Here is an 18,641-nt window from a genome sequence, read left to right on the forward strand (position 1 = left end):
AATAGTTAAATTGGCATTCGCGCACAGTCTATTTACCTCTTAGCACCTTCAATGCAATTTGCATTTAAACTTTATTGCTTTATTATTTGATGATTTAATTTATTGTAACAAAAATGAAATTTGCCCGCGACACAAGCTGATGTAAACTGACTGTTAGACTAACAGACTCTCAAAGCGCAGCTGTTTCTTAACAGTGTTGGCGAGATTGATAACAAAAACTGTGACTGCCATTGTTTGGAGCTTGACAGGAAATAACAAATAATAATCAATAAAGCCATTGGGTTTACGTAAAAATTTAAATTCTATCTAGTTCATACAAAATTGAGTCACATTATTTGGTTAAAAATATACTAATATGGTTACTATTTGATTAATAAAGTTGTTTGCGCACATCTACTGTTAAACTAATGTTAAAGTCGATTATTTAATTTATCGGTTTATAAAAAAATGTGTGTTCTCTGGTTAGTGAACATAGCCTTTTGAGTTAACAGTAAATTATGCAGCACTGGGCAATACAAGCGCGCCTTTAAATGTAAGTGCTGTAAAATTTAAAAACGACATTAGAATAATTGTGCAGAATAATTTTTCATGCAAATCATGCTTAGGCGCTCATTTGAATTATGCGCAAATTGTTCATAAAAACCAACGTTTTTACCATTTTAGAATTACTTTGAGTCTTATTCTCAGCTTTTTTACATAGTATAAATTTGGTATTCAGATATAAATGCAATTTTAATCTCAGGAATTTGCTAATATCATGTTGCACATCTCGTTGTTCTTCTGATTCAGGACAAAAGTGCGACCAGGTGACTTTATAGTTTGCGTTGAGCGGAAATGCTTGGCATAGGGTTTGTCCACCAATTGCAGATAAACCGAGCGAGTATTGGAAAGACTGTGGAAGAGAGATAGATATAAGAAGATTTAATTATCAAAGCGGACCATTTGGACTTACGTGAGCAGTTGTTCGGCACGCTCCAGCTGCATGCAGAGCTTGATGTTGCTGTAGAAATCCAGATCCGCCTGCAAACTAAGCTTCGGCTCGTGGCGCAGCTCAATTTGCTGCTCCAGCTTGGCATAGGTGAAGCCGACGGCCAGGTGGGAAACGACAGCGGTGCCAGTGCTGCATGAGAATAACATTTCATAAGTAATATTTATATGAGTCAGCCCACATTCCCCTTTCCCTCTCTTTGCTTGAACCTGCTCACTTTTGTTGTATTTCCGTTTGGGCATTGCGATTCCACAGACTGAAGGTGACTTTGCCATTGAGATCGACACTTCGAGCGCCGAGCACACGCCAATGGACAGTGGCGCCCGATGCCAGGATAATATACTGCTCGTGATCCTGGGCCAATGTGGTGGCCTGATAGGCTGGCGTCGTGTCCGAGGCGCTGCCGCCCCACACATGACCCATCAGCTCCGTCTGGCCATTGAAGAAGACCAGCGGACGCAGCTGGGCTCCCTGTACACTGATCTCCATGCCCGCCGTCATGGTCTCCTCCTGCTCCAGCTCGTCGTCGGCCGGTATCTGATCGTTACCCTCGTCCGCATCGCTGTCACCCATGAAGGAGCTCAGCCCAGCCGTGTAAATGCCCAGCTTGAAGCTGCTCGCCTCGGCGCGTCCGGCGTGCAGCAGGAACTCCACGGAGCCGCGCTTCAAGATGCCTTGGGACACCTCCTGGATGCTCAGCAGGGTTTCATTGAAGGCGGGCGATGTGGAGAGCTGGCGGCTCAAGACGGTGGTGAGGCCTAGAAGGAGATAAAGGAAATATATAAAGATCTTAGGCAACTCCAATTTCTTGCCGGGATTACCTCGTTGGGCCAGCACATTGTAGTTGTTGACATGAGCTCGCTGCCTGAGCGCCGTCTGGAACATGGACCGGAAGCGTGGACAGATCTCGGCCAGCATGCGCAGCTTCTGCAGGACATAGGTCTTGATCTCGAATTGGCGATCCGTGGAAGCCAAATAGTCGAGCAGTTCGCCTAACTGTTCGGCGCTGGGTCGCATGGCCAGCAGGATGTCCAGGGCCAGAGTGCGAGCGGAGCTGTCGTAGCGTCGCTGGCGCTGATAGAAAATGCTCGAGAACTGCTGACGATGTGGCTCCGCGTAGCTGAAGGCTGGAAATGATTTGAGGGCCTGGAGAGCGGCAACCGAGTGCTGGGGCTGCTGCGACTGCAGTGCCTGCTGGAGCAGTGGATCGATAGTCAGCGGATCGCGTAGGTTCTGCAAGGCGCGCGTATAGAGCAGAGTATTGTGGGTGGAAGCCAATCCCTCCAGGAGGTAGTTGCGGATCTGCTGCAGCAGCTGGTCATTGGCGTCGAGGCCGCTCTGGCGAGTGAGCGTGGCCAGCGTTTGGAGCACGCTGTCCCGCAGTTTGAGATGGGATTTGTGGGGCAGCTTCTGCTGCAGGAAGTCGTAGAGATGCTCCAGGATGCGACGTTCCGGGTGCGTGGCCACGGCCAAGGATTGCAAATACTTTTCCAGCAGCTCCAAGGACTCCGCCGTAGTACCCGCTCCTCGATAGAAATGACTGAAGCTGGCGTTGTGCGCCTCGAAGGTTTGCACGGCGCCCAGCAGATCCACCAGCTGCGCTGCCAACGGCGACTGCGACTCCAGCAGCGACTCGAACTCCGGCTGCTTGGTGAGACGCGCCAAGGGCAACAGCTGAACGAAGGTCGAGGCTAACGAGGATTTGCCCAAATGCTCCGGCTTCAGTTGCTCCAGCATGAGCTCCACTTGTGATTGAAGCTAAAATGGAGCGGATTCTTATTTATTGAATTCCCAGCAGAAGCTCAACTCTTACCGTCTGCTCCTTCAACTTGCTGATTTCGCCATCCACGTCTGCCTCCAGCTCGAAGACGCGATACCATTCCAGGAGACTCTCAATGGCCGCTGCCAGCGTTGGCTGCTGTAGTTGCTCCACTCCCTCGCCCTCGGCTAGGTGCTGCAGTCGGAGTTTGCTATGCACCACGCTCCCGGCATCCGGCTTGGCAGCGAGCGTCAGGCGATGCGTCTCCACAGACTCGGCCCTCAGCAGGAGACCCTCGGCGCTTAGATCGTAGCTGAGCTGCTGCTCGGAGTGCTGGGCCACGCCCAGTGCCTGCTCCGGATGGTAGTTGACTCGTAAGTCCCATAGCGCGCAATCTCGCTTCGTCTTCTCCCAGCGCGTCGAGGATTTCACTTTGTATTCCACGCGACAATGCCCCGAGATGTCCAGCTCGGTCTCTTTCGCGTCACTGCTGTCACGGCGCAGCTGAAAGAGCGAGGCGATGCCGCGTTCCAGATTCAGCAGCGACTGATCTCGCGACGTGTGCGCGATCACCTGCTTGGGCTGACCTGTGACCAGCGCCACATAGAAGGGCCGATCCGGCAGGCTGAGTATTGGACGCAGTCGCTGCTGCGCATTTACGTGACTTTCACTCAATTTGATTTCCAACAGCTGATCCTGCTCATTGTTCCAGACGGAATTAATGCTCAGCTGCGTCTCGAATGTGTAGCTCACTTGCTCCGCTTCCAGGCTGACCTCGCTGGAAAGCTGATAAAACTGCTGAGAGCCAGTCGGAATTAAATTGGCTGGAGATGGGAATAAAAAGAGGGGAAGAGACACGTCATTAGCAACTGGAAGAACTTTCACATGACGATTTCCAGTCTAAGCTCAAAAGGTTATCAACAAGTTGTCGTTACTAGCAAATCAGCTGGCAGCGCTGTCGCTCTGCTCACAGTCAATACTCAATTGTGGCTTTACCGCTCTCTTGCTCTTTTGCTCACTGTTAAGAAACTCAATCGTGTTTGTGCGTGTGCGGTGTTTCTGACAGTCATGCTTGCATATGTATGCGTTCATAGAGCAATAAGAACGATTGAGTGATAGGCGCTACATCAGTCTCCCCATCTTCTGCTAAGACTATCTGTACATGTATGTGTTTAACTTTCATTCTTGCATGTGTGTGCGTGCATTATAAGAACGATTGAGTGAAAGATTCCGAGTGTCTCTTAAGCAACAAGTTCATTCAACTCTCAGCTTTCTACGTGCTTCGCCTGAACGAAGTCAACAAATCGAACGAAAACAACAAATTCTTTGAAAATTACTCACCAAAACAGTTGACCAAAGAGAGAGACACCAAAAACAGTTGCAGCAGCAATGTCGGCAGCGCAGCGTTAGAATTTGGGCACCGGTTTTTCCCACTCATTTGCCGGTTTCGTTGCATTTCTTTTGTTCGCTATGATATGAGTACTTTGACAGGATTATAATAATTAATTAAGGCATTGATTGATCGTTCTGGCTGCACTAGTTGTTCGCAGCAGCTCTAATTCCACTTTAATCTCTCATTAGTTCTAATGCTCGACTGGTGTTTGTTTGAGCAATAACAGCGAAGAATGATAGGTGTATGTTAAATAACAGACAAATAACAGTGTGGCATATTTATTGTAAACAGCAAACGGGCACACTAAGACATAAGTGTGTTGCCATACTACTCAAAATAGATAATTCAAAAACTAAAATCGTTGAGAAATGTTTAAATATTCTTATCGTTGGTTTATTGACCATAAAGTAACTGCAGATAAAATATTTATAAATACTCAACAGCTATTTAATTTTCTCAATTAGAAATACATATTTCCTTAGCTTATCTCTTATCAATAAACTAACAAAAGAGAAATTTCTGTTGTTTGCAGTTCAGAAAAATTTGATCTCTTATTTGTTAAAAAAAAAATAGTTCGTACTTTAACTAACCGCAAAAAAAAAGTGCTCTGCGGCTTAATGCAAAAGGTAAATATCAGAAACAGGGCAATAATTTAAGGGAATTATGAGGGAAATATATGGACGCATATCTAAATGCATAAGTACACTAAGATAAATTTATTATAAGCAAAATTATGCAGCAAAATTTAATTAGAAAATCAAATGTCTAAAGGTAATGTAATTATTTAATAAATAAAAAAATCAAAAATACAATATTGTAGGTATAACATAAAATAAATTTTCTAATTATTATTTTTATAATAAGAGTATAGATAATAATAAATAATATGAAATATATTAAAATATAAAATATAAATAGTAATAAAAATCTTATTTATGGAATACAAATATATGCATGTTTGTATATTATTATTTTTAATATATAAATATTATTGTTTTAATTTTTTAAGTAATATCTAATTTTAAAGTGATATTATTCTCTCAGTGCACATACATATGTACATATTTATAGCGATAAGTGGGACGGTTCGAACGAACGGACATTGCCCGTTGCGATGGACGCGAAGACAGCAGCTGAGTCAATGCCGGCAATGGCAACGGCAACGGCAATGGCAACGGTTTATCAGCAGCAGGAGACAGCGACAACAACAACAACAAAAACAATTGAGTACAACAACAGCGACTTGAGTGCCCCTGACACTTATATGGCAAACATATGTTTCGTTACAAATTGAACGAGCGACCGCAACAACTTTAAATTTTGCTTATCAGTAGCTGCAGCAGATAGCAACATAAGCAACAACAACAACAACAATGGCAGGCTCTCAGTCAGGCAAACAAACGAAAATTAACAGAAACTAAATTTAAACACGTCTTGCTGCGGTTAAGAACGAGATAGCACATCAGCGCTGCCATGCTCCACTGCGAGGGTGAGAGAGCGCGAGTGATTGTGATTGAGAGAGCGCGCGCGTTTCATTAGCTGCAGCTGCAGAGCTGCTCTCTGCGGTCGTTTGGCAAGGTTAACGGTGCGTGTGCTTAGAAGAGGAAAGGGCGACGCAGTACAAAGTGCAATTGGCATAGGGCGCACAAGTGGCCAGCGGTGGGGAAACACGGAGAGAAGGAAAGGCGCGGAGAGAGGAGTGTGGCCAGGCGCTGGGCAGCTTAAACTAAAGCAATCGCTGACTTAAGCAGTTGGCGGCAGATGATTGTTATTCTAGAAGAAATCCGCATTGGCACAGTGGAACCAAATTATAAGATTTGAGCGGAATATTGAGATTGACTTGGAGACTATGTATAGCTATACACATGTATGTATGTATGTATTATTAATTAATTATTTTGAAATCATTATTAATTATTAACTAAATATTTTTTAGCCTATGTGCTTGACAATGTAATCCATACAGTAAAATGCAAAATATTATGAATAACTATGTCAAATGGAAAATTGAATTAATAAAAAACTTAAAAAATGAACTTTTTTATATCCTCATCGATTTGCGATAGCTTTACAACAAATAGCTTTATTCGCCGTTCGCTCTGCGTCGCTGACCACCTGCGTTCGCTGTCAGCGCAGACGTTGACGGCAACGGCGACGCCAAGTGTGAACAGGCAATGGCAAACAAGCAAATAAACAAACAATCGAAGTGCGGACGATGGCAAAGCATTGCCCGTGTGTAAGTGTGTGTGTGTGCAGCTTTCGGTCAAGCTCTGCAAAAGGTTGCCACACGTGCGAGTGGGTGTGAGAGTGTAAGTGTCTGCAAAAGATAGAAAGAGAACGAAACTGTGTGAGGGCTGTGTGCGTGCGTGTGTGTAAAAACGTTATGTGGTTTGTTGTTGCTGTTGTTGCTGCTGCTGCTGCTGCTACTGACCTCTGGCTTTGGTGTGAGGAGAAAAGTTGGAGGGAGTTGCCTGTGTAGCTAGCGCAGCAGGAAACAATTAGCTCTAAATAAAATTTCAAAATAAGCAACTGTTTGCGCTTAAATCCGGCACCAAGCGAGGCGTGTGTGCACGCGAGGGCTTTTAGGCCCAACAACAAGAGCGACATCAGCAACAACAGCAATAATAACAACAACAGCAACTATAATCAGCATATAAATAGATAGCATGCTATCACTTAATTACGGTATTTAAATGAGCAACAAATGATATGATAGCACAGTTTGAAGCTTTGCACCAGTGCTGTCTATCGCAAAAATGGGACACCAAATTTAATGGGAACTATGGGACATGTGTCGACATGCATATCTATGTATGTATTTCCGCTTTTTTGATTATTTTTATTTTTCTAGTATTATTTGGCTTGAATGAGTGAATATGATGCTGAGTTCATATCTCATAATGTAAATTGAAAAATCTAAATATGAAATGCAGATATAATCTGATATAGATTTTCCTGCTGTGTCATTTGCCGGCTAACTGTCACTAAATCCGCAAAAAAAGCTAAATTGCCAGCACTGCTCTTCTCATACACTTACACCCGCGCGCTGAAACCGTGCTTTTGTCAGTAAAATATATATACATGCATATATTATATAATTAACAATTGTACTACTACCGCATATATTGACAGCTTGTAATTAAGCAAATTACAGAAAATTACAAATAAAATTAATTAAAATATCTTAAAGCCAACAATTAAGTAAATAATCAAATGGAATTTGCAACATTTATAAGAATGGCAAGATACAAAAAAAAAAAAAAAAAATTGTTGTAAATAAATAAAAAAAATTACAGAATATTGAATAATGTGCAATAAATGAAATTCCAACCAATTATAGGATATTAAATAATGTAATATTTGATTCAATAAATTTTGGCTTTAATTTTGACTAAACTACTCCAATGAGTCGACTTTTTTTTTTTTTTTTTAATCTCATTATCAAGTAAAATTGAATTACTTAAAAATTGTTATTGTTTGTTGATGTTTTTGTATATTGTTATTGTTATGAAATTTCTTTAGTGTGTACTGTAAATAATTGTGTCTTTATGTTCAACTTGTTAAGCTGCCAATTAGGTAGTAAAAAACCTGTTTAAAAAATATAATAAAAAAAAAATTAGACAAACGCGCTAAAAGCTGTGCTACATTTTATTAATTTATACATTTTATTAAACATGCCAACGGGTTTTACTATAGTATCTTGCTGAGCAACCTTTATTCCCTCTGCCTGTCTCTTGTTCTCTCTCACACTCTCTCTATCTTTCTCTGGCTACTTTTCTCCCTCATTTTATCTCTCCCGCTTTACATTCGAATATCTAAACTGTAAAATAGAATAGAATACATTTGTGGCAATTCAAATTGATCACCATTTTGTTGCCAGTGTTAGATAACGTGTGTATACAGTTTTCTGTTTTTTGCACTCTTAATTTGCTGTGCAAAATGTAATTGAAAATTGAGGCGCACAAACCGGACTAATTGGAATTGTTGCATTATGCAAACATATGCAAAGGCAGCCGCAGCAAATGCTAATTAATCTATATATGTATATATATTTATATATTTGTTATATATAGTATGTCCATATAATAGAAGCAGCTAAAAACGAGCTTAAACAAAAATGGCAGCCTAAATAATTTAATTAACCAATGATGACAGACAACAATAAAAGCCAACAAAATGTTTCAATTGAGCGTAACTAACGGGGAAAACAATGCCACTACTGACCCAATTAGAAAGCGGAATATATGTATATACATACATATATGTATACATATGCGTGTAGGTTCGTATTAAACTATAGTTATATTTGGCAAACTAAAATTTGTTCATTTTGATGCACTGAATACCCTTTGTAAATGGCACTTTGTAGGGTATATTGATTGATAATGCAAGTGGCTCATGGATCTGGACAATCAGCTGGGCTCATCTGTGCCTAAATTTGCTTACAAACACATTCTAAGCTTTTAAATAAATAAAATAAATAAAATAAATTAATAAATAAATAAAATAAAATAAATTCAATGATTAATATTTAAATATGTATATTTTAAATGAAAAAATCACGTAAGTCCTCATACGAATTCAATCTATCTAACCTCTTTATTATATCCTAGTCGAGCAATCCCTTCTTTTCCTCATATTTTGTAGTTTGGTCAAAAATTTGGTTAAGTTGCTCGTGGAAGTTGAAATTATGAATAGATAAAACATTTACGGGTCAGCATAAAACAAAAACAACAATGGAAAAAGTTTATTCAAACAATTTTCTGCTTTTGTTTAAAATATTAAAATATTGTTGCACAATTTTAATCCAAGCGGGGCTTAAACAATGCATTAATTTTCCACTACGTTTTACCTATGGTATATTTTAAGCATATTATTTTGCATAATAAAGCGGACACCTTTTTATTTTTATTTATTATGTTTGAAATATGTTTCACGGGCTGCACGATATTTATTTATTTTCAACATTTTTGACCAAAAAAGTGATTTATTAAATATGAAATTTTGGTAAATTTTGTGAAATTTCCATGAGTTTTCGTCAGCTGTTAGAGGTAAATTAGCTTGATTGGCATTAATATATAATCCATATACATTTTTTTATAAGACATAAACAATTTTCGAAATAGTTCTGATAGAGTAAACCAAGTTGTAACTATCCATAGTAAATAACATGAGCTATACTTTTCAAATTACATATCACTACGTTTTTGCATATATAGATTTTATATAGATTTTATTTTATTAATAATCTTATATGATAGTTACCATAGTAGAACTATCGTAAAGTTTATATTTTTTTATTCTGGTATAAAATTTCTTTTTGAAATTATGTATTTAATAGTATCTAAGGACAATAGCTGTTTAAAATTTTCACTATAAGATAGTTCTTAATGCGATAGTTGTATCTTTATCTAGTTAAAATAGATCAAAATTATCCATCCTACTCTGAGTTGCTTGCCACGGCCAGAAATTGTCGAATGAGCAGAAATCGTTTTTATCGAATAACCTCTTGACCCTTGACCCCGACTGACCTGCCCCAGCCGGGTCGCATTTGTTTTGAGTTTTGGGTTATTTTGTAACGTTTTTTGCGTGTTGTGTAAACAAAGTTTAAATTTTTGGTGCAAATGAAAATGAAATACCAACAACTCGCAGCCAGAGGGGTAAGCCACACACATGTATGTATATATATACATATATGTATATATGCACATATAGATGTATAGATGTATAGCCATATATGCTATATGCATGCATTTATACAAACACGCAAATTATGCAAACGGCCACCGCAAATAACATAAATTTCACAAACTCGGCGGCCCGCAACGCACCTGACAAGCAAAAGAGTGTGTGACAGAGAGCGAGAGTGGGTGGGAGAGGGACAGGCAGTGAGCAGGAGCGAGACCGAGCATGTGTAGGCGACGCCAAAGCGACGACAATGAAGGTGTTTGAAAGCACCGTCGCATAGAAATGTTAACGGCTGCATTAGTGCACATATACGCATACATACACAAAAATACTCACTCACACATACACACATGGATGCACGCACGCTTGTATTGACAAATATGCCTGCGTGCCTGAGCATTAATCTGCATTTGTGTGTGGTTTTGAGTATTTAAACCGGGAATAACTTCATATAAGCAGCCGCTTTTGATTTCATCTTCTTACAACAGCTTGTTTTGCTTTTGTTTTTTTTTTTTGCTGCTCTTCGTTTTGTGTTGCGCTTTGCACGCAGGCAGGCCGGCAGGCAGACAAACCGTAATAATAAAGGCAGCTTACGAGCGCTGACAGCACTGTCAATACAAATACAAAGGGGGCGCAATGTCAGTCTGCGAGAGTCGCTGCCGAGCTGCAGAGAGTTGTCAACGGCAGCGGGCAATTGGCGTAAATTTGCATTGGCAATCAAAAGAGCAAAAGAGAAGTGTGAGAGCTTAAAGCACACCGAAGAGTGAATGCACTAAGCAGCAAGGTAAATTCCAATTGTTTAATATACACACATATAGAAAGCAATGCAAATTAAATATATAATTTATATGGTTAGTGTTTGAATATGTTTGTTAGTTTTCCGAACAATTTTAATGCATAATAAAATATGAGATTTTATATATTTATGCATATTTTTATTTACGTATGTATTAAACGCTTTGGGCAAGTATGCAAAACACACGTGAAGAGCTTTTAACGGTTTTTATTATGTATTTGTTTATGCACATTGCTTATTTCACAATTAAGTAATGCGCGCACACGCATAAAAAATTCTTTTTAAACACTCGTGTGACCCGCATTGGGAGTGTAATGGCATAAAAAAATCAACGGCATGCGCTTAAAACTAAAGATCAACAAAGCGTTTAAAGTTATGGTTCGTTCCCGCTGTTCCCGCTCTTCTCGTGCTTCACACTGCTCCCACTCTTTGCTTCGTGTGCGCTTTCTGATATTCCTTTGGAACTGCCCTTCGGCAGTTCCCGTGGCTAAGCTTCTTTTTCTCATAAGTTGCTGACATTAATGCTCTTAATTAAAGCAGCGAGCGAATGTCAACAACAACAATAACAAAAACAAAGGCAACTGCAACAATAACAACTGTAGTGGCCAGCGAGAGGGACACACACACACACATGCTCACACGCAATTTGCATTGCCCCTCATTGAAGAGTTGTCACTTCTCTCTCTGCTGCTCCCTGGTGGCCTTCATACAAACAAAATGGCAGGCGAAAAAAAATATGGAGAGCATTTATTTTTTTATGCTCGTATGTATTTGTCTGTGTGTGAATGTGTGTGAGTGTGCGTGTGCGCTTTATGTGAGCTGGATTAAATCAAATCAAATTGAAGCTACGAGCAGGCGAATTGCGACGGCAAAGCAGAAAATTAAACTGCAAACAACGCGGCAACTGGCGGAGTAGAAGCTTTTGCATTCCCATTCAAACAATGCAATACAAATTAGGTCAAAGATCAAGTGGAGCTCAGCGTCGACGGCAGCAGCAGCAGCAGCAGCACTAAAGGAGGCAGCACCAGAAACAACAAAGCTTCCAAATAGAGTTGTGCTGTGTGGGTAGAGAAGCCGACGACGACGTTGACGACGACGCAGCGGCGCGTGGCATGCACATGAATGCAGTAGCAGAGGGCATAGAGTGCAGAGAGCAGAGAGCGGGAGGGTGAGAGCATAGGTCGCTTGCCAGGCATGATGGATATGCACACAAGCGAATACGGAGAAGCGAGCAAGACGGCGCAAGAAAAAGATTAAGAAATATGCGCGTCAGTTTTCTATGGGGCGCCGCATTGTTGTTGTAGCTGCTGCTGCCTCTGCTTCTGCTGCTGTTGCTGGGATCCGTGTGCATGAGCATGCATATGCAAAGTGGGAGAGGGAGAGTGGGAGAGCAGGACAGAGCGCAACTGCGGGCGCTTTGCTTGTCAGCGCCACAGCTGTGACTAAGCGGCGCATAACTACCAACTGTGAACTACGGGTAAGCGTCTGCTTCCAGTCGCTTCATCCTTCTCTCTCTCTCTCTTTCTCTCTCTCTCTCTCTCTCTCTTTCGTGTGCCATATCTAGGCGCCTAGCCTTCTTTTCGCTTTCGCCATGTGGTGCTTGAATCTTTTTTTGTCTTCCTTTTTTCGCCTATGCATTTTTCACTCTTTTTTTGGCCTGCTCGTAGGCGTTGATGATACCAACAACAACAATAACATGAGCCAAGGCGCGGGCAAAGCGTGCACAGTGGGTCAACGGTGCCATTTTGTGCAGAAAAACAATTTAGCATAATAATTGATAATTGAGAGTTTCGTTAATTAATTAATTTAAGTATACTAATATACTATTAACATATTAATAATAAACCTGAAGCAAATAAGAATGTAAAAAATAAACAAATACATTAATTAATCAAAAATATACTAATAAATGTAAAATATATTAAATACCTGGAATATATTTGTGTTTAAGAATTTCTTTTAATACAATTTATTTTTGTTTTCATCTATATATTTTGCAGCCACACCGACTGTACTGCAGACTGCAGACGTTGTCGTTGCCAACAAGAAACCATCAAACTGCAAAACTGCACGAAAATATGCAAAAACGGCCAAATGATTGCGGCTCAGTTGCGCGCGCTGCATCAAAACCATTCCCCAAAGCCAAACGCCGCCCCTCCCCACCCATCCGCCACTCGCTCTGTGTAGGTCGTCGGGTTGGCTTTGCTCTGCTTTGCTCTGCTTCCACAGTCCTGAATCCGGGCATGCATGCAACGAAAATGAAATTAAGTCAAGACGGTAGTCACATTAATCGACCGCACAGCCATGTCCCCTAACCCACTCGCTCTCTCCTCCTCTCTTTCTGTCTCTCTCTTCCTTAGTACTCTTTGCCATTTCCTCTGACTGCCGCCCACCACTTGACAGCAGCGGCTTTTGCTGGATTTATTTTCCCTTTTGTTGCTGCTGCCGCTGCCGCTGCTGCTGCTGCTACTGCTCCTGTTGTTGTTGTTGTTGTTGCTGTTGTTGCTGTTGTTGCTGCTGCTGCCGTTGATTTTCACTTCTTAGCAACAATTAAGCGCGCACATAAGTCAAAACCGCAACTACAACAAAATACAACAACAATGCACACAACTAAATGGAGCACACACACAGAGAGAGTGAAAAAAAGAGTATGAGGAAAAATAAAGTAAAAATGTAAAGAGCGCTTGACCTAGAGATACCCTGTGAAGGTAGCTTGAGTTTCTGCTGGGGCAAACAAAGTTCACTCTTCTTTAGCTTTATAAAGATGAGGAAAGAATATTCCTTAATTATATAAGGGTAAAGATAGGAATAAACACGATAATCTTTTGATATTTGATTATAAAAATGGAAAAAATTTTGATGCTCTATAGATATTTCATGATGAAGTAAGCAATGTACCTAGGGTACTTCTCTGAATATAAAGACCACAGATTGGAAATAATAAATTGAACTACCCTGATGATCTATAGGTATATGAATTGTTTATTCCTCCCCTAGTTTATTCTGCCTCTTCTTGATATTATTAGGAATAACCGTGCTAAATACTCCACACGGAAAAAAATAATATATACAATATATATAATATGTAGAAACTTTCCCACTTCACAAATTATAAATCCCTCGATTGACATGTTTCACATTTACTTTCAATAAGAAACGCAACAATAACAATCTCTCACCTCAAAGCCTGTTGCATGCCCCGCAACCTATTGGCAAAGTTTAATGAGTACAGGGTATAATGAGCGACCGGGGCAGTGGCAAATGCTCGCCGCACATTGTATGTAGCAATAAAGCAAAATACAAAAAAAAAAAAAAAAAAAAAAAAAATCGAAGCCATTTCCTGCAAACAACAAATGCCGTCGACAGCCACGCCCACAGCCAGTGTCGCCCCCGCTTTAAAGCTACCTTAACTAACCGCCCAGCCTAACCACCAGCCCCCACCCACACTACTCACTACCCACCGCCCACCGCCCACCGCCCACTTCCTGTTCGCCCAGCGCGCATCGACCGCACAAATAATTGGAACTTAGTCTAGTTAAAGGGGGCGCTCAGCAATCAGTTCAGCTGCTGCAGCAAAAAGGGGGCGTGGCAATGGTAGGGCAGGGCAGGGCAGGGCAACGGGTGGCAGACACAATAAGCCATTGCCGCAGCCTCTTGAAGTGCATTATCGTTCGTTCTTGACGTTCTTTGCAAAGCATCTTTTGTGGTGAAAGGCAGAGACCCCGCCTCTCGCCTCGTTCGGTCCCCCCTTCTGGCGCACCTCACATTGGCCATTGTCTCTCGCTTAGAATCCCATTCCTAGTGGCTGCATTGAAACCGAAAATACGCACACTCAATCATCGTTTTTGTCTTTTTAATGGGTATTTGCTGTATCTCTCTGTCTCTCTCAGTCACTCTCTCTCTCTCACTCTGTCTTTGTCGCTCTTTGAACTGCTCGACAGCCGCATAATTATTGCCATTAGAGTGCGTCTCAATTGAGCTGAAAGAGAGTTTCCACACACAAACGACGCGTGTCATTGCGGTTAGAGCGCACAGTGGGTCAATGCAAGCAATTGAGCAAAGCCCAAAGACTGCTGCGAGGGGTGGGGGAGAATCGGGTGCAGCAGCATCAGCATCAGCATCGGCATCAGACCTGCCTGCGCCACAATTCAAGTGGCTTAGGCCCAAGTGAAAGTTCTTGACAATTGTGCATCATTAATATTGTCTATGGAGCTGCCGCTGCCGCTGCCGCTGCCTCTGCCGCTGCCGCTGCTGCTGCTATTCCTGTTGCAATGGCAAAAGTTGGTAATCGGAATTGGACTTGGACTTGCCACTGCAACTGTCAGTAAGAAAGAGACGGGCAGACCGAGAGTGGGGGAGAGAGAGGGACACAAACAGTGTGTGACTCTGTATAGAGCTCTCATTGTTTGTGCTTGAGGTCGTGGTCAGGTATGGAAGTAGCTGATGGAGTGAAATCTAGCTGGCAATTGAAGACCAACTCGATTCGTTTTCCATGGCCGCAGCAGTAAAAGTGGAAGAAAAATGACGACAATAGCACGGTAAATGGAAAATGGGTAAATGGCTGACAGAACTTGCGGCGCGAATAATGAGCAATCGCAGTTGAATAAATATTCAACTAGGGCTGAACAATTTTCCAGCTTATGAAAATCATTTGACAAAGCAATTTTATCGCCACTTAATAAAGTCATCTATCTGCATAATTAACGGGCGAACAATGAGGAATTAAGTGAAGCTTTACTTAAGCATTGCTCTAGGTTTTTACGATAATATCGTTCGTTTATTAATGGTATAAATTATGCTGGGACTCAAAGTTTCATGGCACTAGAAGAGTATTATATGGAATTTGTTGTTAAAGCTATCGAAGAGAATATATACATATAATATACATAATACACAATATACATATAATATATAATTGTAATCGCAATTAGTTGTATATAATAAAAATTTTGTTTCGTTTATTATTAAAAATATAATATATTTATATATTATTATTATTGAATTCTCTTTTTATGTATTCTATAGATTATTGAATAATTATTTTCATATATTAAAAAATATATTTAAAAAAATATATATATTTTGTAATTTTAATAGTATTTTATTTGTTGATAAACTGATTATGCTATCGATATGCTATTTCGAAAATCTTTCTATACTGCCATCTACAAGCTTCGATATAACATTTCAATCAAATAATATATCTTATCGTAAGGCATAAGAGAAAAAAACTTCGCTAGATATCTCACACGGAGGAACTACCCTTATCACCCAATCGCTAGCTGATCTAGAATATTTATAACTAACGAGGTCGCAGACGTCGACTTGGTCACACATTTCATATTGACATAAATTATAAAACTCATTCGAACGGAGCATAAAAATCAGGCGAAAACAATAAAAACTATAATCGAGGAACTTTACATTGCGCTGCACTAATTTTCGTAGCTAAAGGGTCGCTCTTCAGCAGTGCTTTAAATAGCCAAAGAGATTGAAATGTAACCAGCCTAATGAGGACTTTGACAAAGTTGACAACACAAATTTTAGATGTAGACAGACTCAGTGGCTATAAAAAGGTCTTGAAATGAGAAAATTTAATTTGAAATGGGGCCTAGGCGAGCTGACCTCAGCATAAAATACTGACACACACGCACACACACACGCGCTCACATGATATTGAAATATCACTACAATGGCTGATAACAGCCGCAACATCATAATGAAGATGATGATGACGAAGATGATGAATAATGTCTGCATAGGCGGCAACAGCCGACGCCCAGAAACTTTATCTATGTGTCAATTTATATTTGTTCGACGAGCCATTACAATATTTATTATTGTTGTGTGTGCTGAGTGTGTGTGTGTGTGTGTGTGTGTATGTGCTGAGTGTGAAGTGTAGTTTGCATGTTTTCATATACATCTAATGAATAATAAATGCGCCTGGTAATCGTAAACGTAGCTGCACTTTGACCTATGTCTGCTGCTGCTGCTGCCGTCTCGTACAGTGAAAGAATGAAAGAGTTTGTAGCTATCCTAATCTCATTTGCTTGTCGCATTTGTTTGCCTTTTGTGTACATCACAGATTTGACTGAGGGGCGTGAAGCGTTTTACTACAGACGCTGAACTTTGACCCCCAACCCAGGGAACACTAACAATAACTTGTAACGCGCACCCACCGCCCTTGGCTTGATTAAATGTTGTTGTACATGCTAATACACCTAAAATATACAATATACACACTATCATATATTTATACATATGTATGTAACTCAGTGAACTTGTTGTTTGTAATCGCCTCGAAGGTCAGCAACATTTCGTGTAATTTTGCTTAATGCTTTCGGCCTGGCTGCGTGCTCCTAACTAAGCATTAATTATTTGCATAACTTAGAAGCAGCGCATCAGGCGGGCCCTCATTTGCCATGGAAAATTTCAACAAAAGCGAGCGGCTACCTCTGAAGGTGCCACACTGACTTAATGCCCTCTAAGACATATTAACATTTGGTTTTGATTTTATATGATTATCGGATAATAAGCGAATTAAGCTAATATATGATATTTGTAAATCTTTTGGTAGCTATTTATTAGACCAGGACTTAGCCTTATAGATTAATTGAATAAATATATAAATTAATTTACATATTTTATGAATACATATAACAAAAAAGGAATATATATATATGTTTTTATAGTATAAAATCTAGACGTGAATCTCTTTATACAACTATTAAAAATGGAGTAAATTAAGCATCTATTTTAATTAAAATTATCATATCATAGCACGCACAAAATACTAAAAAAAAAAAAAAAACTTATCTACATGTCAAGATAATTTTAATTTAGAAAAATGTTTTTTTAGGAAAATGATGGAGGAGAAGAACGTGACCTTTGCAATGCCAATGTATTGGCTGGTTATGTATATATATCACATACATCATATGAAATTAGACACTGAAACCATATACATCATTCTTATCGTATAGATGATAATCAACATAATCATCATATATCGCATACATCTTACACATCGTATACATCGTATACATCATATGCATCATATACATCACACATCATACACAGTATGTATTTCATCATATATTATAGTGATATGTAGTGCACATCATAAAAGTATGTACGTATATGTATGTATGCATATTTATTACAAACCACACATTGACATAAGGACACATGTACATACAGACATACATATATACCAATAAACATACATACGTACAGTTGTATCTTTAATCTGAACTCCAAGTGTGATTTGCTAAGCCGCTAAATTTAGAGTAACTTCTGGAACTTTTGTTTAGCGGGGGAAAACACGCTGGTAATTATGGTCTACTTAAGAGAAAAAGAAAGTCATTTGCATATTAAAGGCGCAATATTCCACAAGGATTTCAGTCTCAGTTTCAATTATCCCTCCGTCCGCATGCAAAAAAGAAGAAAACGAAAATGTTGCCTACTTTTGTGCGTTGCGTTTCTTTTAATGCCTTTTTGTCTGTGTGGTTTGTGTGTGTGTGTGTGTCTGTTGTATATTCTTTTTTCACTTTGAGCAGGTCAATCACCAGTCAGAAACCCTTTTTATCCATTGTTATTCATTGTTGTTGCTGTAGCTATTTAGTCAACAGCCTTATGTCTGCAATTTTTTGTGTTCAGTTTTCTCTTTTTTTTGCCTTTCCTTTTTTCTTGTTTAGCCGCATTTGTAATTTTGTCTTTGACAGCTGAAAAAGCTTTTATGTGTATTTGTGAAAATGCATTCAGCTCGAACTCTGAACTGGCGCCCAAACAGCCCAACATTTTGTGTGTTCTCACTAATTTGACAACACACACATACGCACTCACCCATACACTCACTCACGTTAGCAAACATTTGGAAAATATTGAAACATTTTTGCCTTTGTCTCGCGCGATTTTTTATTTGGCTTTATAGATTGTTTTACATGCTTGTTTATGCTCACCCGCACACACACACACACACAGCCACATACACACAGTCAGTCACTTATATAGATAT

General features: G+C 40.0%; 1 protein-coding gene and 1 long non-coding RNA gene across 2 annotated transcripts; one reads left to right on the forward strand and one right to left on the reverse strand.

The window, feature by feature from the left end:
• The first annotated feature begins 277 nt into the window (after positions 1 to 277).
• LOC149269707 (uncharacterized) lies at positions 278 to 6,176 on the forward strand. Its single transcript, XR_016269459.1, has 3 exons — positions 278 to 532; positions 5,185 to 6,015; positions 6,077 to 6,176. It is a non-coding gene; the product is annotated as an uncharacterized LOC149269707 (long non-coding RNA).
• Positions 649 to 4,370, reverse strand: Mtp (microsomal triacylglycerol transfer protein). The gene is made up of 6 exons (XM_018004587.2): positions 4,089 to 4,370; positions 2,802 to 3,571; positions 1,810 to 2,746; positions 1,206 to 1,746; positions 953 to 1,120; positions 649 to 892 (listed from the first exon to the last, which is right to left on the reverse strand). The coding sequence occupies exons 1-6, from the start codon at positions 4,201 to 4,203 to the stop codon at positions 739 to 741; spliced, it is 2,685 nt and encodes an 894-aa protein (XP_017860076.1). The 5' UTR covers positions 4,204 to 4,370; the 3' UTR covers positions 649 to 738.
• Positions 6,177 to 18,641: the final 12,465 nt, after the last annotated feature.

Source organism: Drosophila arizonae, chromosome 3, assembly GCF_054131065.1.
Source record: "Drosophila arizonae isolate 15081-1271.41 chromosome 3, UAZ_ARI_1.0, whole genome shotgun sequence".
Taxonomy (NCBI): domain Eukaryota; kingdom Metazoa; phylum Arthropoda; class Insecta; order Diptera; family Drosophilidae; genus Drosophila; species Drosophila arizonae.

What these genes read in the sequence shown, in the direction of transcription:
- Mtp (XM_018004587.2), bottom strand. Translation starts at nt 4,203, where the DNA reads ATGCAACGAAACCGGCAAATGAGTGGGAAAAACCGGTGCCCAAATTCT. An exon ending in CAATGTGCTGGCCCAACGAG is followed by an intron (nt 1,747 to 1,809) that starts GTAATCCCGGCA and finishes ATCTCCTTCTAG; the next exon opens with GCCTCACCACCGTCTTGAGC. An exon ending in CAAACGGAAATACAACAAAA is followed by an intron (nt 1,121 to 1,205) that starts GTGAGCAGGTTC and finishes ATTCTCATGCAG; the next exon opens with CACTGGCACCGCTGTCGTTT.